The sequence below is a fragment of the Chiloscyllium plagiosum genome, unplaced genomic scaffold, assembly GCF_037043375.1.
Source record: "Chiloscyllium plagiosum isolate Xiang-an unplaced genomic scaffold, Cpla_swu_hap1 HiC_scaffold_7, whole genome shotgun sequence".
Lineage (NCBI taxonomy): Eukaryota > Metazoa > Chordata > Chondrichthyes > Orectolobiformes > Hemiscylliidae > Chiloscyllium > Chiloscyllium plagiosum.
In genome coordinates, this window is record NW_028270145.1 from 55,247,982 (window position 1) to 55,275,329 (window position 27,348).

Here is a 27,348-nt window from a genome sequence, read left to right on the forward strand (position 1 = left end):
CTCAATTTAATGAAACCGCTTAAAGATAGATGGTTGTGGTCCTTTTTAAAGCTGATGTTTTTCTTCGATAATGCAAAGTGACCAAGTAGCATCAATGCAGGCGGTTGGAAGAGTAAATGCTATTTCTCCTATTCACCAAACATGACAGATTTGAAGAGGAGTTTTTCTTGTAGCTGCTAAAGTTTTTTGTGTACATTTTAGCTTAATTTTCTAACAAGTTGGTGTACAAGGCATTTCATCAGTACAGATAAACAACCACTTATCCAAAATCCAAAGGTTTTTGAAATTTTTATCTCATTAACAAGGTTGTTTGGTGTGCAAACAGTTAACCCAACCCACACACACTCAATGCATGTCGCTCAGATGTGATGTGGGGGGGTGTGGCCCAGCACTGGCAGGCCTCCAGTCTGTTTCAGGGCCTGTTACACTGAGTCTACTGTTCAGGAAAATTTTTTGTTTACAATTTCACCGTTGACCATAAGAAATGAGTGGAAGGAAGGCCATTCTGCCCATCGAGTCCACTCTGCCATTCAATCATGGCTGATGGGCATTTCGATGCCATTTACCCGCACTCTCCTCATATCCCTTAATTCCTTGTGAAATTAAGAATTTATCAATCTCTGCCTTGAAGACATTTAACGTCCTGGCCTCCACTGTGCTCCGTGGCAATGAATTCCCCAGGCCCACCACTCTCTGGCTGAAGAAATGTCGTCTCAATTCCGTTTTAAATTGACCCCCTCTAATTTAAATGCTGTGCCAACGAGTCCTAGTATCCCTGCCTGACTGAAGCAATTTCCCAGCATCCACCCTTTCTAAGCCATGCATTATCTTGTAAGTTTGTATTAGATTTCTCCTCAACCTTCTGAACTCTAACAAATACAATCTCAGCATCTTCAGTGGTTCATCGTATGTTAGGCCTACCATTCCAGTTCCAACCCTTTTGAAATAAATGGCAATATTACTTTTGCTTTCTTAACCACAGACTCAACCTGCAAGTCAGCCTTTAGAGAATCCTGTACTAGCACTCCCAGATCCCTTTGTACTTTGGCTTTATGAATTTTCTCAGTTTATAAAATAGTCTATGCTTGTGTTCTTTTTTCCTTTGAACTGTCACTTATTCCAAAACTCTCAAACTTCCAAAAACCAGCTGGTCCCGAGCATTTCAGATAAAGGATTGTGTACCCGTACTTCAATTTGTATTTGGAATAGAATCGTCAAAAAATTACATAGTACTTTGACAACTGGCTGACTGCACCGGTCCCATGCCCTTAACTAGAGCATGATGTGTTGCTACTATCACAGTTGTTACATGTGGCAATAAACACTTTGTGCACTGCATGCACAGGTATTGAAAAACTGTAAGTTCAGTCTAACCATTTAGTTTTGGTGAATGGAATCTTGAAGAACCTTGGATATTTGGTTGGATGAATTTCTCTTTCCGGTGTGTCGTTTTTCCATGAGCTTGCAGAAACAGCAATATTTGCAGGTCAGGGAGTAGGTGGGTTGCCTAAAATTTAAAGTATCTTTCCACACAAGCTATGAATTCCTCGCCTCGCAGCGCCAGAGACCCGGGTTCAATTCCCGCCTCAGGCGACTGACTGTGTGGAGTTTGCACGTTCTCCCCGTGTCTGCGTGGGTTTCCTCCGGGTGCTCCGGTTTCCTCCCACAGTCCAAAGATGTGCAGGTTAGGTGAATTGGCCATACTAAATTGCCCGTAGTGTTAGGTAAGGGGTAAATGTAGGGGTATGGGTGGGTTTCGCTTCGGTGGGTCGGTGTGGACTTGTTGGGCCGAAGGGCCTGTTTCCACGCTGTAATCTAATCTAATCTAATCTAATATCTTGTTTCATGTGTTGTTATCCTGTTACTTTAGGTTCCCAGAAGAGGCCAATGGCAAAGACCAATATCTAGATTTAATTGAGCAACTTGGAGCATTCTGTGTCATCCGTTCATACAGTAGAAAGTGCATTCAAACATCTAGACTTCTACCGCAATCTTAATTAGTGAAGCAGAGAACATAACTGAGAAGAAACAAGTGATGATGAATTGGAAAATATGCAGTCCATTGGCTAAAGGGTCAGCTTGGAGCTTCCAGCAACTCATAAGCCCAAGATTAAATTTTAGAGGGCTAAGCTACAAATGTGTTCTGTGGTGTAGCATCACATCAATTGTTTTGGAGTGAGTTTGCAATATAGAGTTTTGGGATAACTTTAGAGGAATCAAAGGCCACAAGTGTGCATTACTGCTTTTTTTTAATCCACTTTGCAGCCCATGTATTTCCTCTCCAGAACGCTGTATATTATCAGTGAAAGTATTGAGTACATCTGCAAATAATGGTTAGTTTGTCTTACAACTCTAGCTGATGATTAACATGAGGGAAAGCATTTTGTAATTATGTAGCACCTTTTTAACCTACTTTTTGATAGTAGGACTGGAGGCTAAAAATCTTAGTCTGAAGGATAGTTTTAAGGAGCATCTTGAAAGAAAGACAGAAGCTGAGAGCTTTAGTGAAGGAACACAGAGCTTCGAGCCTGGGCAGCTGGAGGCACAGCCATTATTGGTAGGACATCAAAGCAGAAAAGTGATTAATGCCATTGTACAATCATGTATCCCTCTCATTTGAACTGTCTTCTATTTGTTTCATGGTAGTGTTCCTTATAGGATAAAACAAGGCTGTGATAAGGGAATAAATAATATCGAGCATTTTAACAAGTTTCATTCTATTTCTTCTGAGTAGATGGGCACCTGACATGGGGATCATCAGAGAAAATAAGGAAGGACAGAACATTAAATTACACAACGATAACCACAACCTCCAGATAACACAGTTGTAGTTCATTCTAAGTTATGAAAGAGACACTGCATCTTTCATTGTGAGGCTTTAGCAAATTGTAGTCTATAACACTTCATTATCTGTATAGGTTGGTCAGATGATTTGTTGGATTGTAACAGATTGCTCAAGCCATTTAACGAACCAGTATTTTAACTTGCCCTGCAATATTAGTCGCACTCTGCATCAAATTTCATCATCTATGTTAAATACAAAAGTGTTTCATTCCATGAACCAGCTTGTTCTACACATGGAGATGTTTAAAATTCTTTGTTTTGAAATCTATCAAATCTAAAATATTCAGAAGAGAAAATAATTTGAAGTTGTTTAGTCTTTATTAAATTCACATTTGAAGTTTCTGCTCATCTCAAATTGAAAATTTAAATTGGGATCAGATTGCACTATGGACTTGATGCCAATTCTAGGGTGACTTGAAGGTGCCATCTTTTGAATGCAGTATGGAAATAGGGGTTCTATTTGTTTGCTGGTCAGAAAAGATCTTGTGGCAGAATTTGAGTAAGAATAGTGCTTTTTCTGGTGCTCCTTGCCAACCTTCCCAATCTCGCATCACTACTGAAATGAATTATCTTTTAACAGATATTGCTGCTTGGGGGAATCTTTGCAAATTGACTGCTATGCCTCCCTATGAAATAATCATTGATCATAAAGAATTTTGTGATGTCCTAATGAACATATTATGTAAATGATCTTTCTTGCAGATAACAATTAAGCACAGCGACTCAACTTCAGAATTTTCAACTGACGAATGTGCACTGGAAATTTCAACTTCTGGTGCTTCACATAAATTTGTGGGCTCCGTACAAGCAGGTGTTCCTGTACTACTGGAAATTGATGGAGCAGTATTTGGAAAAGTAGTTCCCCTCAAGGGAAACCTATTGATTTATAAGTCTGCACAAAATCCTCACAATTTGGCATCTGTTGTAGGTAAGCAATGCAGCTATTACTTCTGTGGAATCTCTTATTGCCTTTGACATTTCAGCATCTGTAGTTGTCCATATTTGTTTTCATTAATTGCCCTTGAAGTGGATAAATTAACTAATACTTAATTTTACATTTAATGTTAAATAAGAAATGCATCTTTGCACAGTATATATGCCCTGTCGAACCTAAAACCACCTTCTTACTATTTAAGGTTTTTTCAATCTGTAGAAGATCTACTATTCTATATTGGTACTTGAATTAACATTTAGAAACACATTTGCCAAACTTAAAGTTTTTGAAAACATAAGCAGTAGAATAAATTCAAGAGAACTAATGTTTATTTGAATTGATAGCTTTTAATAAAGTCCATGTAAAAGGTTAGTGTTCAAAATTTTGATTTTGATTCTGAGGTTAGGGATAATGTACTGGCATGGATTGGCAGTTGTGCAACATGCAGGAAAGATAGTAACCATAAGTAAGAATCCACTCTTTAGAGTGGAAAGAGACAACAAATGGGGTACTAGAGAACTGCTTGGGGCCCCAGCTGTTCAGAATATACATCAATGATTTGGATGAGGGAATCAAATGTAAAATTTCCAAGTTTTCTGGTGCACGATTAGTTTGGATTGATTAGTGAGGATGATGCAAAGAGGCTTCAAGATGATTTAGACTAATGCTAGATTAAAATGCTTGGCAGATGCAATATAACATTGGGTAATTGTGAAGTTTCCTACTTAAGAAAAACATCATGGCAGAAAATTATTTTAATTAGAATAGATTGGGAAATGTTGGTACAGAAAAGGATCTGGAAGTCCTTGTACTAAAGTCACTGAAAATGAGCATGCAGATGTAGCAAGAAGTTAGAAAGACAAATGATATTTTGGGCTTTTTATTGTAAGAGGACTGGAATACAAGAGCAAAGAACTCTCTTTGCATCTGTACAGGACCTTGATGAGATCAAACCTGGAATATTATGTGCAGTATTTTGGCTTCTTTTACAGTAGTGAGTGCAGCAATAGTTTACCAGACAGATTCCTGAGGTGACAGGACTATCGTATGAAGAGATTGGTTTGAGGCTGTATTCACTGGAGTTTAGAAAAGTGAAAGGAGATCTGACTGAAATGTATGCAATTCTGACAGGTTTGGGTAGAGTGGTTTGTTCTCCCAGACTTCAGGTGTCTAGAACAAGAGGTCACGTTCTCAAGATGTACAGGTACTGAGATGAGGAATTTCTTCAGTCACCGGGTGGTAAACCTATGCAATTCTCTATCATATTTAGGCTGTGGAGGCCATGTGACTGAATACATTCTAGAAGAAAAATCTAGACACTAAAGGTGTCAAGGGGTATGAGGAGAGCACGGAAATGCCATTAAGATGGCACAGTAGGCTCGATAGGCTGAATGTCCCACTCCTGCCCCTATTTTCTGTTTCTATGTTAAGGTACAGCATTATAATGAAAACAGTTGCTCTACTGGAGTTCTATTCAACTTCATTATCCTCCCTAAGCAGCAACAAAAGACCAAAAGTGTTCAGGTTAGGCAACATTCTTGGAAAGAAACTAAGCATGTTACACAACATAAGTGAGAAAGTGAAAAACTTTCACTTATAACCATTGATATGAAACAATGAAATGTTTCTTCTCAATAGGTGTTGCCTGACCACAGTATTACAAGTGTTAATTCAAAAACTTGCTGAAGCTAGAAGTTTTTTAATATATTATCCTCCTTGGAGTTGCAAATAGAGTACGTTAAGGGTTGAATTAGCATTAAGATGAAATGCTGCATGGTTGGAGATTGGGACAGAGACTAGCAATGTTGAATTTGTTTGTGCTAGAAAATATCATAACTATGTTTAGTGTTTTCAGCACATTCATTCAGGGCTGTTTTCAGAGTCACAACTTGACCTGCTTAGTATGCTATTATATTGTGACCCAAATCTTTGAAAAACGGCAATTACCTCCCACACTTGTGTTTTTGTAAATGTCCATTATTGCATTTCTGGGCCCAAACTCCAAAGCTGGAAGCCTCCGAAAAAGTCATAAAGCTGTATAGCACGGAAACAGACCCTTGGTCCAAATCGTCCATGCTGACCAGATATCCTAATTAATCTAATCCCATTTGCCAGCATCTGGCCCATATCCCTCTAAACCCTTTCTATTCATATACCCATCCACATGCCTTTTAAATGTTGTAATTATACCAGCCTCCACCACTTCCTCTGGCAGCTTATTTCAAACACTCAACACCCTCTGCTTGACCCTTGGGTTCCTTTTAAATCTTTCCCCCCTCACCTTAAACCTATGCCCCTCTAGTTCTGGACTCTCTCACCTCAGGGGAAAAAGACCTACATGATTAACCCTGCCCATGCCCCTCATCATTTTATTAACTTCTATAAGGTTACACCTCAGTCTCCAGTGCTCCAGAGAAAATAGCCCCAGCCTATTGAGCTTCTCCCTATAGCTCAAACTCTCCAATCCTGGCAACATTGATGTTTTCCGAACCCTTTCAAGTTTCACAACATCTTTACTGTAGCAAGGAGACCAGAATTGAAGACCGTATTCTAAAAGTGGCCTAACCAATGTCCTTCCTATCCTGAGTGGCAAAGCCTAGTTCACGTGAGCTAATCTTTGCAGGTACTAGCTATCTTATACAATGTTATTCAGTAAATAGGTGAATCTTCTAGCACAAAAATATCTCCAGTTCAATCCCTGGTCTCCACTGAGATATGTTACGACACGGGATAAACCCTCCTGCTTAATTTTAAACCAGCAATACAGAAAAGATTTATCCCATGAAAATTAGAGGGGCCAAGAACTATTTCAAGTACAAATTAACAACTTTATTTCTTAAAGTATAACAGAATAATTAACTAATAACTATTTACAACTCCTTCCTCTAACCTATCTTTTTATCTTCCCTTCCATAATATTAGTCTGATAACACCACCTCTCCCTCAACTTTTTCACCCCCCAATAAAAATAACTTGAACTTTTGGTAAATCTTTTCAAAACCAGCCAGAAGTCAAATTTTCTCTTTGTATCTTCCTCGGTCTTATTTCTTTCTAAGAGATTTCCCTTTCATAGGCTACTGATTGATAAAGGTACCTTTTTTTTTTAAGGGAGCTATTTTTCAGGCAGTCTCTACATGCTGGTGGTGTGGCAGTTCTCCTCTTAACTGTTCAATTTCCCCCAGTCTTAACCCCCCCCCCCCCCCCCCCCCTCCCCAAAGCACTGGATTGTCATTGGCTTTTAAGATTGTCAATATATTAAATTCAAACTTGATTGGAATGTGGTATTTTTAGGGGTATAATTTAAACTGGCCAAGTTCCAATCCGTGTTAGGGTAGCTGGTTGCCTAGAGACTATCTACCCCAGTAGCTGGACCACATGTTACATTGTATCTTAATCAGAACATTTGGTGCTGTCAGGTAATTCTGCTAGCTTTTAACTTAAAGGTACAGCACACCCACATCTTTGTAACAGAGAACAGCTACAGCCTCATTAACAACTTGCATGAATGTAGTTCCTTTTAATGTAGAAAATTATTCTATGGTGCTTTGCTGGCAAGTACAACAGACTAAACTTTTGGTCAGAGGGAGACTTTATCAAGTGTCTCAAAGGAAAAGAGAGATGGACAAACAGAAACACAGTTAATTTGGGGCTTAGACCACTGAAAGAACATGCTTCAATGATAGTGAAGGAAAAGAGTATCCATAAGAAGTTAAGTGTTGTAGGAAGGGTGTTTTGGATTGTTGTACAGGTGGATGAAGTTATAAATATAGGGTGGGGAAAGGCGATGAAGGAATTAGAACACAAGCATGAGAATTTTTAAAATGGATGTTTTGGTAAATTGGGAGTTAGCAACTGTAAGTGTGGTGAAACAATAAGACATGATGCAACAATGTTTTAGATGAGTGCAAAGGATGGACAGCTAGCCAGGATTGCATTGCAATGTTTGAGCCTTTTGGTGATGAACACTTGGAAAGGCTTTCAAGAATGAATGGAGAGCTCAAAATGAGTGATGTTACAAAAGCAGGAGTGATTCTTTGTGGAGATGGTTATGGGTTCAGTAGACCAAGACAGCATCGAACAAAACACCAAGATGCAAACAGCCTGGCTTAGCTTAAAGAAGGGGAATAAAGTCAATGTTTAGGAAACATAGCAAAAAAGAGATGCACAACATATCTTTAATGCAACTGAATCCTGAATTAAGGTGAGCCGTGCCCCTTTTTACAGCAGTAACTGCCATAAGTGGTAAGTTAATTCATTTAGTAACATAAATGGTGCAGAACAACTGGGATGTCTAAACAGCTTTGCAGTGTTAGTGAATGAATGAGTCAGTTAGGTTGATAGGGCAATTGCTGATGAGGTAAGTAAATAAGGTGTAGGGCGACACAGTTGGTAGAGTGGCAGACTGGAAGGGGTAGCAGAGTAATTGAGTAAGTGGTTGTGGAGTGATGCTGGGGAGTTGTGTTTGGGGTGGAAGTATTCAGTGGGCTATCTGGACCTGGACTGAGCAGGTCAGTCCAGAGTAGTGAGGGGAGGAGAGCTTGTGTACAGTCCAGGGCATTTTAGAGTGCGGGATCTGGTAAAGCCAGGTCTGGAACACTTTGGGTTGGGATGGGGTTATCGGTACAGAATTATAGAAGATTTGGGCAATTATCCCCTTTGAAAGTCAGAACTGTTTACTCATTTTACTCAACATTATGCCCTTTCTTAACCAGTCCAGTAAAAAAAAATGCACATCTTGCAAATTCCTAGCAGTTCCAGTTGGAACTATTTGGACTTGGTTAGGTTCAACTTCTGCTTTCTCAGGTAGTAAGCCTCATGTAGCTTCTGCAGGGTTTCATTACTAAAGATTTGATATTACCTTACTATTCCCCTTTCCATGGATTTCATAACTTGGGTAAAAATCAAATCTGGTCAGGAATTTGACCAAACTTCCCCAAAAGAGAGGTGCCTATTATGAGCTGTCATTTATTCCCTCCTTTTATCCACTCCCCACTAAAATATTACTTAGGTATAATTGAACTATGCAAGATTCAATAGGAAGTCATGGACTTAGTATTTGCTCCTGTCTTTGGCTGAGATCATGTGCTCAATGCAGGACTGTATTTTTGGAAATGCCGTATCCTTGTGGGATGTTAAATTGAGCCTATAATCTATCAGTGAATTTAAAAGATACCATATATATTAATGAGCAGAATTCTGTGCTGTAGCCAAGCCATTCTTTCAATCGACACTACTAAAATAGAACAACAGATCATTCCTTTCACTTACTGTTTTGTTGGAACTTGTCACAATGTGACTCTGGCATTTACTGACAAAACCACAGATCAAAAAGCAAATAATTGGCTGTGAAATACTTCAGGATACCTTGAGCATGTGAAACTGAATACTATACTTCCGAAAATGCTACAGCTCTCTCTCCATCTGTAATGCATTATATAACACTTATCAATATACAATTGGCCAACATCCATATAAACCCATTGGCTACATAATAGCGTACTATAGGGAAAAAGTCACGAGTTCAAAATTATCATCTTCTAGGAACATGGGAAAAGAAGGCCATTCAGCCGTTAATCATGTTCCAACATTGAATGAGATCATGGCTGATCTATGGCCTAACTCCATATACCCTCTTTTGGCCCTTATCCCTTACTACTTTTGCTTAATAAAACTGTATCTATCTTCAAATTAAAATTGACAACTGAGCCTGCATCAGCTACTATTTGCAGAAGAGAGTTCCAAACATTTACCACCCTTTGTATGTAAAAGTGCTTCCTAACATTTGTCTTGAAGGGCTTGTCCTCTAGTTCTAGAATCCCCAACCAGTGGAAATAGTTTATCTAACGTATCTTGTCTGATACTTAATGCAAGTCTGATTATAGCATCTTGGTAGCCAGTGCTGTACTGAATGAGATGTTAGTGTGGGCTGGACACGAAAGATTGCATGACACTGCTTTAGGAAATGCAGAAATGTTCTTGGTTTTCTGGTTATTATATTCTCCATCAATTAACGTAATTAAACTATTTAACTGAACATTTTGTGTATTGGTATTTGTGGGACTTTACTATGCACAGATTGGCAGCTGCATTCTACTACATTAGAACAGTTGACTACATTTTAAAAGTACCATGGTCATGCACTCTAATAATCAGAATCCTGCAACTGTCTAGAAGAGATCTTAAAACCAGTGTCAAATAACCTCAGTACGACTAACAACTAACTGACAGTGGCTATTCATTTTCTGAAATAAAAACTGCCTTGTGGTGAGTATTAAATTTTAACTAGATAGGAAAGTCTTTAACCTCAGTCATCTCTATGCAATACCTAAACTAACCACTTTAGTCATATATAAGCAGCAGTTTGCATCTGACTGCAGTGTCATTACCCACTGTGTTTTGCAGGTCAATCTCAATTTCCAATTTTGCATATTTGAAATTCAGCCCTCTCTTGAATGTTGCTAAAACAAAATGGCTAAACTTGTCCACAAACTGCATCATGCTTTAACTCCAAATACCTTAGTAATGACAAAGAAGGTGAATGAAGTCAGTCCTGTAAACTGAATCCCACTACCTCTGGGATGCCATGCATCATGTTCCCAAAGATATATGCATCACAAATTGGCCTATTCAGTCCTGAAAGTGCTATAGTAGAAACATGCAACCCTCAGTAGCCACCCCTCGAATCAAGGGACAGCGAGTATCTATGGTTGTAAAGACTCTGGAGACATCCTGAGGATATGAAAAATGTTAGGTTAATTGAAATTTTTTAATGAGAATTACACTCTGGCTGAACATTTGTTTTATCAACAGAAAACAATGCAGACAACTTGTTCTCTGTACCCATGAGCCTTACTTTATTCTTACTAGTCTCACATGAGAAACTTTGTTGAGCTCTTTAAAAGTTAGAGAAAGGTATGGATTTAATTGTTAAGGTGCCTTCTCAGAATTCCTGAGTTGGTAGGGAATGATCTGGTATTTATAAACAAGCTAACTTCTGTATCCCTTTTTTTGTCACATTTCATTAGTCCTGAAATATTTTCCCAAAATATTTTCAAATGCCAATCTATCTCTCAGACAATAATCCATTGCTATCTGAAAGTTCTGTTGCCTTTTTCAAAATTTTTTGTATATTTTCATCCTTTTAAAATCCCTTCAAAATATTGTGCCTGCTGCATTTCCACTGAATTGCTCTGTTGTGTGATCTATTTTTGTCCACAAGAACAGTTGGTTTTAAAATGTTTCGTGATCTACTTAAAATATCAACTTGACTAATTTTAGCATTGTCATATAGTTGACTGCGTTAGGTGAAAATAAAATTGCTGACTTTTTTTTCCAGGTGTGCTTGCTTCAGCTGGAATTCTGATTGAGTCATTCAATGTTTCAGCTGTTTTGGATGGAGAACAGTGGAATATTATGAGCATTGCAGCATTACTGGTGGATTTGAATCCTCTTCGACCACATGTGAAAGAGGTGACACAGCTGGCAATATGAATGATCAAATAATGTTCCATTCTTAAAAACCTGTGGCACAGTTTAGAAGTAGGTTTGATCAAAAAGTAGTCAATAATTTTACATTACTGTAAGAAAAAACAGGATTTCACTTCAGCAAAGTTGCCTTTTCTTCAAATCTTTTAAACAAATTACCTTGTCTATCCAATCTTGAAATAGAGTATTAATGATTTATCAATTCTTGATATTAAAAGCTAACAATCATTGTATAGACTATACTGTTTATTCACCAACTTTGTCTACTGTCAGCAACACCATAAGTTTAGCTATTGTTGAAAATCTGTCATTGCAGTAATAAAATACTATTTCTAAGCATATTTGTGTGATATTATTGGATGGTGAAGCTCTTCGCTTCTAATCACAGGTTTTTGTGTTGCAGGCGATGGCCATTCAGCCTAACATGCCATGTACTGGCTCTTCAAAAGAGCATCATTGCCGAGTGCTAATCTTTTGATGCTTCCAAATAGCTTTTGTTCATTACAGTATTTCTATTCAAATAAGCATCTAATGCCTTCCTGAATGCCTCAATTAAGCCTTCCTCCATCACACCTGCAGGCAGTGCATTCCATCAGCTTGCACTTCAAATTTATCTGAAGAATTCAGAAGAATAGAACTGGTTAATGTAGTGAATTTCTGGTAATTTGGTATTACATTTCAGGCTTTTTGCAACAGTTCATTATTATGGCAAAAGACTGTTTGCAGGGGTGACATGCATCTCCTATCATTCAATATTGTTGGAGACAATGTAAAGGAAGCTTGTATTATTGAATTGAAAGACTTTTTGGCTTAGCGACAGCACTTCCATATCTGATTTAGAAGGCTATGGGTTAAATTTGAGCGCACATTTGTTGTTATCATTCCAGTGCTGAAATGAGAGTTGCTATCTATTAGATAAGTTGTAATATATCTCAGAGCACAAATGGAAAATATTCTTGAGTACAAGCCAATGTTTGTCCATTAACAAATGTCATCATTGGTCAATTTCTTAATTTTCTATTTGTGAGAGCTTGACATGCAAATTGGCTGTTACATTTTCCTACAATGACTTATGCTTAATAAAAGTCTGTTATTAATAAGTAGATTTATTAGAAAATCCCAAATCTCTGAAGAGTGAGTGTCAGGTTTCTTTTTTGCTTTTCTTTCTGATAAATATGCTGCTTAAAAACATTTGGCATAGAGAACTTAGACAAGATGTGTATTAAGCTCCTTATGGCTCTGAAAATTGTTCTGAGAAATGGAATGAAGCCTAAGACAATGGAGTTTATGGAGCCTAAGACAGTGTCAGTGGCAACTGGCCATCACACTTGTGTTGAAGTAGGAGAAAGGTTAACACTGCACAATTTAAAAAAAAAAATGGTGATTGCTTTTGCAAGGAGTTTTTTGCTGATGACATTAGTGTTTCTTAGGGAGAAGTTATTAAATGAAATTAATGAAAAAGGCATGAAAACCCAACATGGGATCTGAGGTGCAAATTGAAAATGGGTCCATGTGACTAGGTTTGCATATGACAGTTAGATGAGTCAATTGTGGACAGCTAGAAAACAGAAAAAGGCCCTTTGGTTCTTGTCCTCCCTGGTCATCAAGAATCTAAATAATCCTACTTTCCAGAACTCTGCCCATGTCTTTGCTTTAATTGCTTAGGATTCCTGCATCTATAACACTTTCAGACATAGTTCCAGATAGCCTCCATCCTCTGGGTAAAAACATTTTTTCCTCAAATCTCCTCTAAACCTCCAGTCCCTTAATCTCAAATATGCCTTTGGTTATTGACCCTTCTTCTAAGGGAAAAGTGTGTCCTTTCTTCCTCCTGTGACCTCCGTAATTTTGTACACCCTTCAGCCCTCCCTGTTAAAGGAAAAGAACACCAACGTATCTAGCTTTTCTTCATAGCTGAAATCTTCCCACCTTGGTAACATTCTGGTTAGTTGTCTCCACGTCTTGAGTGCAATCATATCCTTTTATGTAATGTGAACCAGAACTAGATGTAAACTGCATTTGTTGCCTAACAAGTGTCTTATACAGCTCCACCTGAACTTTTTTGTTCTTGTCTTTAGTGACTAATAAAGCTAAGTATCCCATATGTCGTCTTATCCACCTTAACTACTTGTCCTCCTGCCTTCAACAATCTGAGTATGTACACCCAGGTCCCTCTGATTCTCAGTAGTTCCTAGAGTCCTACTGTTCATAGTGTATTCCATTGCATTTAGTCCCCCCAAAAATGTAGACATCGGAGCATTGGTGAAGATACAAAGATGATACTAGAACTGAAGTTATGTTTCAAAAGGACTTAGCATGTTAGAATACTTTTCTCTAGAATAGTGATACTAAGAGCTAGTCTGAAAGGGATCTGGTAGAGTAGGCTTTTTTAATCGGTGTTCAAAACTAGAACTTACAATTTTATAGATTAAGTCAACACCTAATCATGTATAAGACAAAATTCTCAAATCCTCAGATTCATCCTGTCTCTATTGGATTTATGAAGATTGTGAGGCAGGCACGAACTATTCTTCATAGCTGAAGTAAATAGTATAGATGCTTTAGATGAAGGCAGATATGTTGAGCGAGAAAGGAATTAAAGAATGCCTTGACATGAAGGAAGACAGACAGTCAATTTATGTCAAAGGGTGATCTCTGTAGAATAAGTAACAGTACAGCAACAAGTGTTGAATATAAACATGCAAATTATTGAGCACCAAAACTAATTTAAAGGAAATTTGGTGTTTACTGCAGGAAAAATAATCTTCACTTTCAGTTCCCATCCCCCCCATCCTGCTATCCATACTGCCTGTGTTCCTTTTATTCCACAGGCTTTAACTTTGCTTTTAGCCTGTTTATTTGTGTTATGAAGGTGTTGAGGTGCACCAGCTTCCCTGCTCTTTGAGCGGGGAAGCTGGCAAGGACTGACTCAAAGCGCAGTGTGCTGAAATTTAAAAAGGTAATATTTAGTTGTGAAACAAATGGCTGGAGCGATGTTGCCATGATACGTAAAAAATTTGAATTTGGAAAATCAGTTTAAACTAATGACATCAAACCAATGAGTCAGTCTGATGGTTTGGGGTATATAAAATCAGGTATTTTGAACAGTTAGCCAGAACAGCAAAGAAAAGCCACGTACCAACGGCCTGCACGCAGAATAGTTCTCTGAAAGGTTCCGGTCCATAAGAAATTTGTGCAGCAGAACATGGAAGAAAAGACAACCCTGGAACATCTAAAGAGGAAAATCTACAAAGGAGAATCGACACAGATGTCTGCTTTTGAAATGTGATTTTTCTTTGCAAATCTTAATGGGGGTTTTTATCAGACCAGTATTGTAAAGTGGGAGGTAAAGATAGGTTTAAGAGAAATGAGTTGTAAGTAGGTGTTGTCTAATGTTTTCTTTTGGACTTAACAATTTTATTTTATTTTCTTAAATGTCACTATTTACGATAGTTCTTTGCCACTCGAAATTTCACAGATTACGGCCTGAGCTCAACTTTTCTGAGTCTCCAGTTTAAATTGGTAGAGGGGTTTACCCTGTGTCATAACATATGGCACTTCATCAAATGCCTTTGGAGGTGGATGTACACAACGTCAACCCCTTATTCCTATTACCTCATCAATAAATCTAAATCAAATTAGCTATACATAATTTTGCTGGAACAAATTTGTGCTGGTCTTTCAACATAAGTTAAGGGGGTGTTTGATGTTAATTCCTTAGAGCACACAGCCGACCTTATATCAGGGAATCTTGAATTCATCAACCATGAAAGACAAGGGGCAGGGTTCACATTATAAGCTCCACAGTTTGCAAAACTCAGGTTTGAATCACAATGAACAGGCAACTGCGCAGAACGAAACAAACAAAAATAGGCAGATGTTGCCTCCTGAGTAAATCCGTTAAACTTTCCTGTGGAGTTGTCATGAACATGAACGTTCCTCACATTAATTTTGCCCCCAAACATTAATACAAAAATTCCGTTTACTTCAATGAAATTAATTCTTGAAGGTTATCCAGTAGTCACTAAAATAAAACTATTTTGTTATTATGAAGCCGGATTAATGCATATCTACGAACTAGCAAGCCATTTTTGTAAGATGGCCCGAAGATCCAGGCATGATGAGAATGGATGGAATGTGCGAAGACTTTGGAAGGCAGCTCGAGCTCCGTTTCATCAGCATAGAGTTTGCAGAAAATAATACGTAACAAATAGGACTTCGCAGCTCATGTTGACGTACACTGTTTTCTGGTGTAATATGCCTTATAATAGGTCAAGTGCTCCAAATAAAAAAGCAGACTTGGCCCTAGAGATTCACATATATGTAAGTGGAGCTGGTGCATGACCTTGGTGAACTGTAGCAGCTGATCAAGTCAACTGTCTCCTATTCCAAAATAGGACTGGAACTCTTGAGTTCACTGGATTAAATATACCCTATTTGCTACCCAGTGTCTCCACAACCATTTACTCTAATGTATTTCATTCGGTCTGTGATGTGGCTACAAACAATAGCTTCTGGAAATTGTTATCTCTGTGTTCTGGTGAACATAATCGTTTGAAAGGTATATTTTGTTATTATTTCCAGTGTGTGGTTGCTGTATTTTGAAGATCAATCCATTTCTATACGTCTTGGATAATTATTTATAAACGATTGTTTTTTATTTTTGACTGAACAATGGCAACAGTATGCGTCTGAACTAAAAAGATTACTTTTGAAAATATGAAATAATTGTCAGTTTTATAATCAGAAAATTCAGGAAACAAGTTGTAACCATAATATCGATTAAACCAAAAACGACGAGGTAATTGGATATTTAAGGAGTATTTAAGGACAGTTATGCTAGGACCACAGTATCTTCACAAGTTCTTGGCACTAACGAAGCTCAATAAATAAAAACGTTATTTAAAGCGGATAACCGAAAACAACGCATTATGGGACTTTTCATTTGTGCTTGTTATTTAGGATATCTTATTATCCAAATATATGAGTTGAACAAAATTGTTTCAAACAACATCCAAAACAATCACGCTTGCTGTGAATGTAAAACTGCTGTTTGAGGTCAAGTTTAGTACATGGTTGCTAATTCAAACTGACTATTGTATTGAAAATGAGCAGTACAGCTCCAAGATGCAACTAAACAATATTGTATTTAGTTGACGATTGCATTTGTGTGGTAAAAGTTAAGGGAGGTATCGTCGGAGAACCGAACAATTTTCGTTTTGGGCGGTCGAAGTACATTTTCCCGTTGATGATTGTGGATTTGGTTTTTCTCATGTTCTCCAAACGTCAGTGTGTTTTCTAACATGGGTTTCCCCTTTAATATTGTAAGCCATCGGTGCTTTTATCTTCAGAAGCGGACAAGGACTTAAGGACTTGTTCCAGACGATGTTACTTCCGACAACTGTGACCGTTTCAAACATCAGATGAAGAGAGCTGATAGGGATGGGTTTGCTTCCATTCCAGTTGGGTTAATATTATTGCTACTCTGCATTGTCTCACCAATACGGTCACTGCCCTGTAATTCTTTACCAGTAGTGTCAGGGTCATAGGAACTAGGAGCAGGTCATTCAGACCCTCAAGCCTGCCTGTTCTGCCATTTAATAAGATTATGGTTGAGCTAATTGTAACCTCAAATCCACATTTCTACCTATCCTTGATAAACTTTCACTCTTTTGCTTAACAATAATTTATCCAACTGTTCTAAAAAAATATACAAATACTTGTTCTGACCTTTTCTATCACACTACTAACTTGTGACCTGTGGATGGTGAACAGACTTTAGGCAATTGAATTAGAGACCTAAGGGGCAACTTTTTCACGCAGAGGGTGGTACGTGTATGGAATGAGTTGCCAGAGGATGTGGTGGAGGCTGGTACAATTGCAACATTTAAGAGGCATTTGGATGGGTATATGAATAGGAAGGGTTTGGAGGGATATGCTGGCAGGTGGGACTAGATTGGGTTGGGATATCTGGACGGCATAGACAGGTTGGACCGAAGGGTCTGTTTCCATGCTGTACATCTCTATGACTCTATGCATTTCTGGCCTTTGCCCAGAATAGAGTACAATAACTGGAGCCCAGGGCTCTCAGGGGCCTATTGTACTCAATTTAGTGGGGGGGGGGGGGGGGGGGGGGAAAGGTTTATTGGAACTACTGTACCCTGGTCAGAAACAGTTGCAGCACTTGGGTCAGGGGCAAAGCCTCTGCACTCAGGTTGGGTTCAGAGGCCACTGTGCTCTGGTAGAGGACAGACCACAGGTCCGTGATTTCTGTTCCTCGCCTTACTTGCAGCCACGGTGTTTATAAAGCCAGTTTAGTGAAGTTTCAGGTCAATGTTGGCCACAGGTTATTGATGGCATGGGATTTGGCAATGACAGTGTTGTTGAATGTCAATGGGAAGTGCTCAGACTTCCATCTTGTTACAGGCGGTTATTATTTGGCACATATGTGGAGTGACTGTTCCCTGCCATTTATCAACCAAAGTCTGAATGTCATCAGGTCTGCTACATACTGTTACTCATAAAGAGTACTTCAACCTTCTCCTAGGTGTTCTTCCTTTGTGTGACAGACAAGAGACAGGGAGTCAATTCAGAATTTAATTAAACAAACACTTCTTTATTTAATTCTTCATGTATCAATATAAAACACATATTCGTGGGAACATTTACTACTTACCTCATTTAACTTCAACTTAACTCACTTCATTTTAACTTAATTCGCATTTAACTCTAATTTTAACTGTAAGTTTGACTTGAAACAAATACCACCTGATTTGAGTAAAGCGGCCAACTTTTGCTCTCAGTGTAGATCTTACCTTGAGGTCTCTCTGAAGATAACTTCAGGGCAAGTAGTCACTCAGGAAAAATCCTTTGTGCTGTTAATTTTACACTAAAGCCTGCTCACTCTTCCAGATACTTCTCTGGCACTCAGCCAATGAATTGACCAAAACCTGATCACAATGTTGGATCTCAGCCAAAGGAATCTACTGGTAGACAATTCTCAAATATTCATACCTAGTTACAGTCACATACTATGCTCCACGTAAGGTAATAGGTGATGCTAGTATGTCCAGCGGATCACTCTGAATACTTCCCTTATTTGGTCAACACAGGAAAGTGCAGATCACAGCTTACAGGACATATCTTGGCTGCATTTTAATCTTGGTCAGAGTTTAAACTAGCTTGACCAAAGTTCCCAATATGCTTGATTGTAACTCTTAACCAGTCTTGTAGCTATTTCTGCTGCTGACCACCTGACCACAATTCAGACAGACAATACTTCATTTTCTGAGGAACACTAAATGGAACTGCAATCAATAATGGACATTTTCTCCCAGCCCAACTGCTTGTTCTGTGGAGTCCGTGGACCACGTGTATATTGGGTGTGGGCGTTTGCACTCCCTTTTTGATTTTCTTAAAAACCTCCTCCTCTGCTTTTGGTTGCACTTCAGTCCCACGCTCCTGATCTTCGGTCACCCGGTACAGAGGAGGGAGGGCAGGTCTGAAGACCTCCTCGTGGATCTACTCCTGGGCCTGGCCAAACTGGCCATAAACAGTTCCAGGCAGCGGGCCGTGGAGGGGTCGTTAGGGCTGACTGCCTGCCCCTCTTTCGCAGTTACGTTAGAGCCCGGGTGTCCTTGGAGAAGGAGCATGCGGTCTCCACCAACACTCTGGAGCTGTTCAGGGAGAGGTGGGCACCGCAGGGAGTGGAGTGTATTATTTCCCCCTCCAACTCTATTTTGATTTAATCCCTGCCCTCCACTGTTTGATCACACAGCATTGCCCTTTGATGTGAAGGGCACTGCTTGTCACTGGCCACTCGGGTGTTTCCTTTCTTCCTGGTGGTGGAAACCGAATAAAGATTTGTACACCTTGTGTCTGTCACTGTGTCTCACACCTGCACACACACAACATGGGTGTTGGGGAAAAAATAAGCACTACTGCAGTTAGGCGGTAGTGTGGGGGTTAAACAAAAAAAACCCAGGTGTGTCAGAGGTTCTGTTCACTCTGAGAGCTGGCTCTGAGGGAGCTGGATCAGTGTGTGTGTGTGTGTGCGCGAGAAAAGAAGAAAAAAAAGATTAAAAAAATGGACATTTTCACTTCTGACCTTAAGGTTTTGTTCTAGGAGGTCAATCAATGAAGGATAGAACTGGAGTCAACCTTTACACAAACTTACATTTATATTCAAATATACATCTTCTAATCTAACAATATTGTTGTGTTTTGTCCATGTGTAGAACTTAAATAACTCCTTAATAAATACACACAGTCCTGGTATATTTAAACAGTTATACAATTGGTGATCCTTTTCTTGCTTTCCAAATAAGAAATTACATGTAAAAATCAACACTTCAAAACAAATTAAGACTAATAAGTGTGTATTCTGCAAAGAGTATTATGAGATATCCTTTATCTAGGACCCCCAAATTTCTTTGTACACATTTTTCATTTGGTACACAAAAATCAGTTGATCACTTGTAGTCATGTATATCTTAAAGATTTCCTTTTCTCGCCTGTATTCATGTCGTAGAGCTGGTCAGCATGGAAACAGACCCTTCGTCCATTCCAACCAGATATCCTAAATTAGTCTAGTTCCATTTGGCCCACATCTCTCTGAACCCTTCCTATTCATATAACCATCCAGATGCCTTTTAAATGTTTTAATTGTACCAGCCTCTACCACTTCCTTTGGCAGCTCATTCTATAAGTGCACCACCCTCTGCATGAAAAGATTGCACCTAGGTCCCTTTTAAATTTTTCACCTCTCACCCTAAACCTATGTCTTCTAGTTTAGGTCTCCCTCACCCCAGGGAAAAGACCTTGTCTGTTTACCATGTCCATGGCCCTCATGATTTTATAAACCACTATAAGGTCACCCCTCAGCATCCAACACTCCAGGGAAAACAGCTCCAGCCTATTCGGCCACTCCCTATAGCTCAAACCCTCCAACCCTGGTGATATCCTTCTTCCTCTGGCAGTTCATTCCAGATATGCACCACCCTCAGCTTTTGCAGCTTAGGTGCTTTTTAGATCTTTCCCCTCTCACCTTAAACCTATCCCCTCTAGTTTTCAACTTCCCTACCCTGAGGAAAATACTTTGACTATTCATCCTGTCCATGCCCCTCAGCCTCTGAAGCTGCAAGGAAAATATCTCGAGTCTATTCAGCCTTTCCCTCCAACTCACACCCATCAACCCTGGCAATATCCTTTCTAAAGCCTTTAAAGTTTCACAGCATCTTTCCTAGAGCAGGGAGACTGGAATTGAATGCAATATTCCAAAGTAGCCTAAATAATGTCCTGTTCAGACACAACATAATCCGCCAACTCCTAAACTCAATGCACAGACCCAGAAAGGCAGGTGTACCAAATGCCATCTCTACTTTATCTACCTGCGACTCCGCTTTTAAGGACATATGAACCTGCACTCCAAGGTCTCTTCGTTCAGCAACACTTCTCAGGACCTTACCATTAAGTGTATAACTTAATTTGCCCTACCAAAATATAACATCTCATATTTAGCTAGATTAAATTCCATCTCCCACTCCTTGGCCCATCGGAACAAGTTCTCATTGTACTCTGTGGTAACCTTCTTCGCTGACCACTACACCTTCAATTTTGGTATCACCTGCAAACTTAGTAAAATATCTCATATATTCACATCCAAATCATTTATATGTATGACAACAAGCACAGAATCCAGCACCGATCCCTTGCGACACAGTGCTGGTCAGAGGCTTCTAATTAGAAAAGCAGCCCTCCCTCAGCACCCTCTGTCTCCTACTTTTGAGCCAATTTTGTATCCAAATGGTTACTTCTCTCTGTATTCCATGTGATCTAGCCTTGTTAACCAGTCTGCCATGCCTTGTTGAATGCCTTATTGAAGTCCATATCGATAATGTTCATCTCTCTGCCTTTATCAATCCTCTTCGTCATTTCTTCAAAAATCTCAATCAAGTTAGTGAGACAGGATTTTCCACGCTCAAAGCCATGTTGACTATTCCTAATCAGCAGCAAGTTTTTTCCATGTCCTTTTTCTCAAACTTATTTTTCTTAAGAGAGTGTACTATCCCACAATAAACAATTATCTACATAACATGCAATAAGAATACTATCTTCTGTGCATTCTTTATCAAAATATTACTTAAATGGAATCCCTATATCTATCTCCACAAAGGCAATGAGTTTTACCAGTCCTTTACACTGGCTTTCTATTTTCATCATAAGAAATATCAAAGCAGCTTGACTAAAATATCGATCAGAAATGTTAATATGTAATGCATAGCCAAAAAGACCAGATCCACGTTCTTTAGATCACTTAAGGATGAGAACAGTACAATGTTTTTACATTAAACTTTTCTGTGTTTTATTTGCTTGTGAAACATTTTTATATGTATATTTCATCACAGTCCTTCATTCCAATACAGCAAAATTAGTATCTGTGTTAATCTCTCTGCCCAACCAGTTCAGCTGACCAATCAAGCTTCACAATTGTTTTAGTCTCTTCTTTCGGAGTGGATCTGGTATGATTAACTTGAATGTGAACAATGCTGTCTAGAAAGGATTGTTGATTTAATGTTATTACAGGCCCAAGTTTCTGAAAAACAAAACCAATATATTTTAAAACTCCACAAGCCTGACACCCAACTTTAAATTCTACTGATTATATTAAAAATACTTTTTGAATATTTGCAGATAATTTACACCCTATACATAAGCCAGCAAAATTTCTATTTCCATAGGTTGACAATCCTCTGGGAAAGACAATGCTCCTGATACCTTTCTAGTTCTTCACTCATGTCATGTGTATGCATGTTCCTTCTTTACCTGTCCAAACAGGGTGAGCTCCCCCCATCGCTTTACCCATGGGTCCGGTTTCCATGGTCTCAGTTACCCGTGGTCTACTGCAGCCTGAACATATTACAGAGAACATTCCAGAACTAGGGACTGGGGACTGCTGGAAAGATTTGTTTCCCATTTAAATGAATGGGTTTGTTCCTATCCACGGTTTCGGGCTCTGTGATAGGTCTCCCCAGGGAGTACAAGAGGGACTACTGCACAGGTAACCTCTCCACATGGCTATTCCCTTTATTTACATCATGCTGTGAAAGTATTACTTGCCACTTATCAACCCAATTCTGAAAGTTGTCTGGATTTTGTTGTAAGCTGATAACAATGTGTTTTACAGACAAAGTCATTAATGAAACTGAAGGAACTTTCCCTAACCACCCATGAATGAACTAAAGATTTTGTAACACCTTGTGATAAAATGCTGACTTGATGTTGAAGGCATCTGTATGTCAGTTTGTATCCATGCCAAGATCAAAGCTGTGACAATGTCTGGAACCAAGTGATTCTGGCAGAACCCAAACTAAGCATCAATATTATTGGTAACATGTGCCATGACATAAGTGGTGGGTACGTTGTTGGAGGGGATTCTGAGAGATAGGATTTGCATGCATTTGGAAAGGCAAGAATTGATTAGGGATGTTCAGCATGGCTTTGAGCGTGGGAAATCATGTCTCACAAACTTGATTGAGCTTTTATGAGGATGACTGAAAAGATAGATGAGGGCAGAACAGTAGACTTTGTCTGCATGAACTTTAGTAAAGCCTTTGACAAAGGTCCGCATGGTAGACTGGTTAGTAAAGTTAGATCACATGGGATTCAGGGTGAGCTTGCCAATCGGATATAAAATTGGCTTGATGGAAGGAATTTAAAATATCACACAAGACCTGGTTGTGTGTTGTGCGATTTTTAACTTTGTCCACCTCAGTCCAATACCAGCACCTCCACCTCAAGGTAGGAAACAGAGGTCGGTGGTGGAGGGTTGTTTTTCAGGCTGGAGGCCTGTGACCATGGGTGTCCCACACGGATTGGTGCTGGATCCACTGTTGTTTGTCATTTATATAAGCGATTTGGGTGAGAATTTAGGAGGCATAGTTAGTAATGTGGCAGATGACACCAAATTGGTGGAATACCAGACAGTGAAGATGATTATCTCAGATTACAAAGGGATCTTGATCAATTAAGTCAATTGCCTAAGGCATGGCAGATGGAGTTTGGTTTGGATAAATGCGAAGTATTGCATTTTAGTAAAGCAAACAATGGTCGGACTTATATAGCCCTGGTTACTGTTGTCAAACACAGAAACATAGGGATTCAGGTACAAACTTCTTGAAAATTGCAGACAGGTGGTTAAGAAAGCATTTGGCATACTTGCCTTCATTGCTCAGACCATTGAATATAGGAGTTTGGATGTCATATTGCAGTTGAACAGGATGTTGGTGAGGCCACTTCTGGAGTACTGTGTACAGTTCTGGTAACCCTGCTATTGGAATGAATTATCATTAAATTGGAGAGGATTCGGGAAAGATCTATAAGAATCTTGTGGGGACTGGAGGTTTTGAGTTATAAGGAGAGGCTGGACAGGCTGGAACTTTTTTCACTGGTGCATAGGAAGTTGAAGGGTGACCTTATAGAAGTTTATAAGGTTATGAGGGGCATAGAGTGAATAGCAAAGGTCTTTTCTTGAGGGAGGGGGAGTTCAAATCTAGAGGGCATATTTTTAAGGTGATGGGAGAAAAATTTAGAAAGCACTTATGGGGCAACTTTTTCACACATAGGGTTGTTCTTTTGTGGAATGAACTGCCAGAAAGTTGAAAGTTCACTGTAAGTGTTCACAATTTTTTTTAAGGCTCTGTAAATACACGACTAGTCGTTACTTTGCTGTTGACCCTGCTGAAGCAGTTTTCTTATCAGTGACTGGCTTGAAGGTGTTTTCTAAATTAATTAATGGGATGTGTGCTTCACAGGCTGGATATTGCCCATCTCTTGTTACCCTTGAGAAGACCAACTGCTTGTTTTATCTGGTTCAGTTGCAGAAAAGCCTGCTATTAATCAGCTGAGTTGGAGGAAAGCCTGCTATATAAAAAAACTGTTAACTTAGTGGAAAGCTCATTAAGAACAAGCTACTTAGCTGATCTCTCATCTCTGAAAGGAAAATCACCTTCTTGAATTCAGGGTGAGACCTATTTGATCTTTGGAAAGAGTGATTGAGGAAACAGCCCAAGGTTGTATTTCCTGAACAAACTGATTTTTCAAGTTTTCAGAGATGACCATGCATGACTAGTGACTTGATTATGTGAAAATCACAGCAACAGACTCTTGAAGATTCTGTGCTTTATTCTTTGGCCGTCAAAAATAATCCATTGACCAAAGGATTTTCTTTCCCAGAAAGACAATCTCTGAGAGCAATTTTTTTTTCCTTTCTATGAGTTTTCATTTGTGTTTTGAGGATTTTTAGAGATATAATCATTTATACTTCCATATTTCTGACTGTATATGTTAATCAATTATTGCACCTTTATTGAATAAGATTTGATTTAATAACAAACCCCTTACTGTGCTTATCAAGAAACCTAGTTGAAAGGTTAAAACCTAATATGAACAAGGTATTTAATTGGCCATTGACTCCAGCATCTGCAGTCCTCACTTTCTCCTATTTAATTGGCCATCTTGGTAACTGGGAAAAGTATTCTCATTTTATGTTGTCACTCATGAAATAGTGGGATTACAGCTACAGTGCACTCCTCCAGCCTCAGACATGACAACATCATGTGGCAAATTAAATATCAACTGATTAAATACAATCACTTAGACTGTTAAATCAAATTATATGGAGAATGCCAATGATAAATTTATTTTTTTTTACAGATATGGCTGTGAAAGGATGTGAACCTTATACTTATGAATTTAAGGATACATATCATTCTGCTGAATTCCTTGATGCGTTTAAAGAATTTTATTGGAATCAATTATTCACTGACATTACCTTGGAAAGTTTCTCAGGACAGCTATTTCACTGTCACAAAGTTGCTCTAGCAGCTTGCAGCACTTATTTCAAAATAATGTTCACAGCAGATATGCGAGAAAAAGCCACTAGGATTATTAAACTTCCTAATATCGATGACAGCATTTTGGATGCACTTGTAAACTATGTATACACATCAGAGGTGTTAATAACCAAACAAAATGTCCAAAGCCTGTTAGAGACTGCTGACCTCCTACAATTTATATCTATTAAAAAGGCATGTGAAAACTTTCTGGTCAGACATCTAGATATTGACAATTGTCTAGGAATGCATTCTTTTAGTGAATTCCATACTTGTAAAGACTTAGAGAGAGAGTCTCGTAGGATGATCCTCTCTAGATTTGAAGATGTTTCAAGACAAGATGAATTTTTAGATATCAACAAGGATAAACTACTCTTCATTCTGTCCAGAGAGAACCTTAATGTATGGAAAAAAGACATACTTCTGGAAGCCATTATTAAGTGGATTGCATATGATATAAAAAATAGAATTGAATGTTTGAAGGAGTTATTAAAATACATTAAAGCTGATTTGGATGAAGCGTACCTCAGAACAGCACTTGAGTTGAATGGGCAATACCTTCTTTCAAGCGATATTAAGATGCATTCTTTAAAATGCCATGTTCTTAAACCAAATGAAAATGGTAATATAAATTCACAAACTTGCAAAAAGTCAACATGTGCTATGTATATAGTTGGTGGTTATTATTGGCATCCACTTTCAGAGGTGCATATTTGGAATCCTTTGACTGATTTATGGACACATGGTTCACCAATGCCTGACCACAAACGAGAAAGTTATAGTGTTGCTGCTTTGGGATCAAACATTTATGTGACAGGTGGCTACAGTTCAGATAGCCTGGAGGCCCTGAACACAATGTGGATTTATAATTCAGAAATGAATAACTGGACAGAAGGGAGCCCAATGTTGAATGCTCGTTACTATCACTGCTCAGTGGTGATGCATGGATGCATCTATGCAATGGGTGGCTACAGAGGTGGTGCTCCAGCATGTGAGGCTGAGTTTTATGATCCTCTGAAAAGGAAATGGATTTCAATTGTAAATATGTTAAAAGGTATGTGATAAATTTCAGTGCCAGTAATCAAGTAGAGATGTAAGCTGCAAATTGTTTCTGATTGAAATTAAACAAGACTCTGACATCATAGCCCAAATCTTAACCAATCTCACTCAATCATAATGGGGTTCGACTGGATGGGATGGTTGTTTGATAAACTAAGCTGATTCATGCTCTTTTGAAGTCAACAGAGGACAATATACAGTCCCATTTATCTTTAAAAATGTTGTTAGAATTTAGATAAGTGACTGTATAAGACTGTATAAGATATGGGTGTACTTTTTGCAAAATGGAGGTGGGATCATGTGCATGTAATGGTAACTTCCCTGAAATTGATATTGAGTCAATATTCTGACATCATCCACTCTTTTCTTTGGTTTCAAGACAGCAGTTTCTGAGTCCAGAGCGAAGGTCCTTGAGTTTGGCAGACAATCAATTGACTAAAAGGACAATAAGAGTCTTTTGAACCATGAATTCTTTCTTGTCCATAAGTACAAAGATTCCATACTTTGTCTGCACTAGGTCAGGGACACCCAGAACTGTGCACAGCTGATAGAGCTTCTTCAATGAAATAGTTAAGTAGGAAGATCTCTGATCAATTACATTTAAGAATTCCAGCCATAGCCAGGTGAGAAATTGATGTTCAAAGTACTTCTGCTATCGTTGCTCAACAGATGACAGACAACTTTTCGGAAGGTATGTAATCTGCCTAGCACTTCACAATTACTGATCTCCAATACAGCACACAAGTCGTTAATGGAGCTCCATGTTCCACGTCTGTTAAGAAACAAGAGATCAAACCACTGCAATCAATTTCAGTAGCAGGAGGTGCAACATCATCTTTTTTCTCCTGTCTATGTGCCCTTTCACAGGGCAAATGATATGAACACCAAATTTAGCTGGAAGGTAACCAAGTATAAAGATAGAGGTTCTACTTCCTCAAAATGTATGAAATTTGGGAAAGAGCCTCAACAAAACCATTCCCTCTTTGGAAATTGGGTTCTCAAAGCAATTATGGTGGCACCTTTCTGACATGGAATATCCATAAGATTCTGCCTATTTATATTTCAAAATTTTGATAGTGATGTATTTCAACTTAAAACAAATTACATTTGTGAATCATCACTTAAAACGTAACG

General features: G+C 38.7%; 3 protein-coding genes across 4 annotated transcripts in view; 2 read left to right on the forward strand and 1 right to left on the reverse strand.

The window, feature by feature from the left end:
• The window catches only part of phgdh (phosphoglycerate dehydrogenase), a 54,933-nt gene extending 43,331 nt beyond the window's left edge, over nt 1–11,602 (forward strand). The window contains exons 11-12 of the mRNA XM_043693686.2: nt 3,547–3,772; nt 11,115–11,602. Of these exons, the coding sequence (XP_043549621.1) occupies nt 3,547–3,772; nt 11,115–11,269 (381 nt within the window). The 3' untranslated portion in view covers nt 11,270–11,602. The remainder of the gene's footprint in view (nt 1–3,546; nt 3,773–11,114) is intronic.
• Nucleotides 1–27,348, reverse strand: part of cfap210 (cilia and flagella associated protein 210) — a 194,296-nt gene that overhangs the window by 133,276 nt on the left and 33,672 nt on the right. The gene's annotated exons all lie outside the window — the stretch shown is intronic.
• The window catches only part of klhl23 (kelch-like family member 23), a 49,315-nt gene continuing 37,680 nt past the window's right edge, over nt 15,714–27,348 (forward strand). Inside the window, exons 1-2 of the mRNA XM_087989044.1 lie at nt 15,714–15,824; nt 24,977–26,209. Of these exons, the coding sequence (XP_087845170.1) occupies nt 24,979–26,209 (1,231 nt within the window). The 5' untranslated portion in view covers nt 15,714–15,824; nt 24,977–24,978. The remainder of the gene's footprint in view (nt 15,825–24,976; nt 26,210–27,348) is intronic.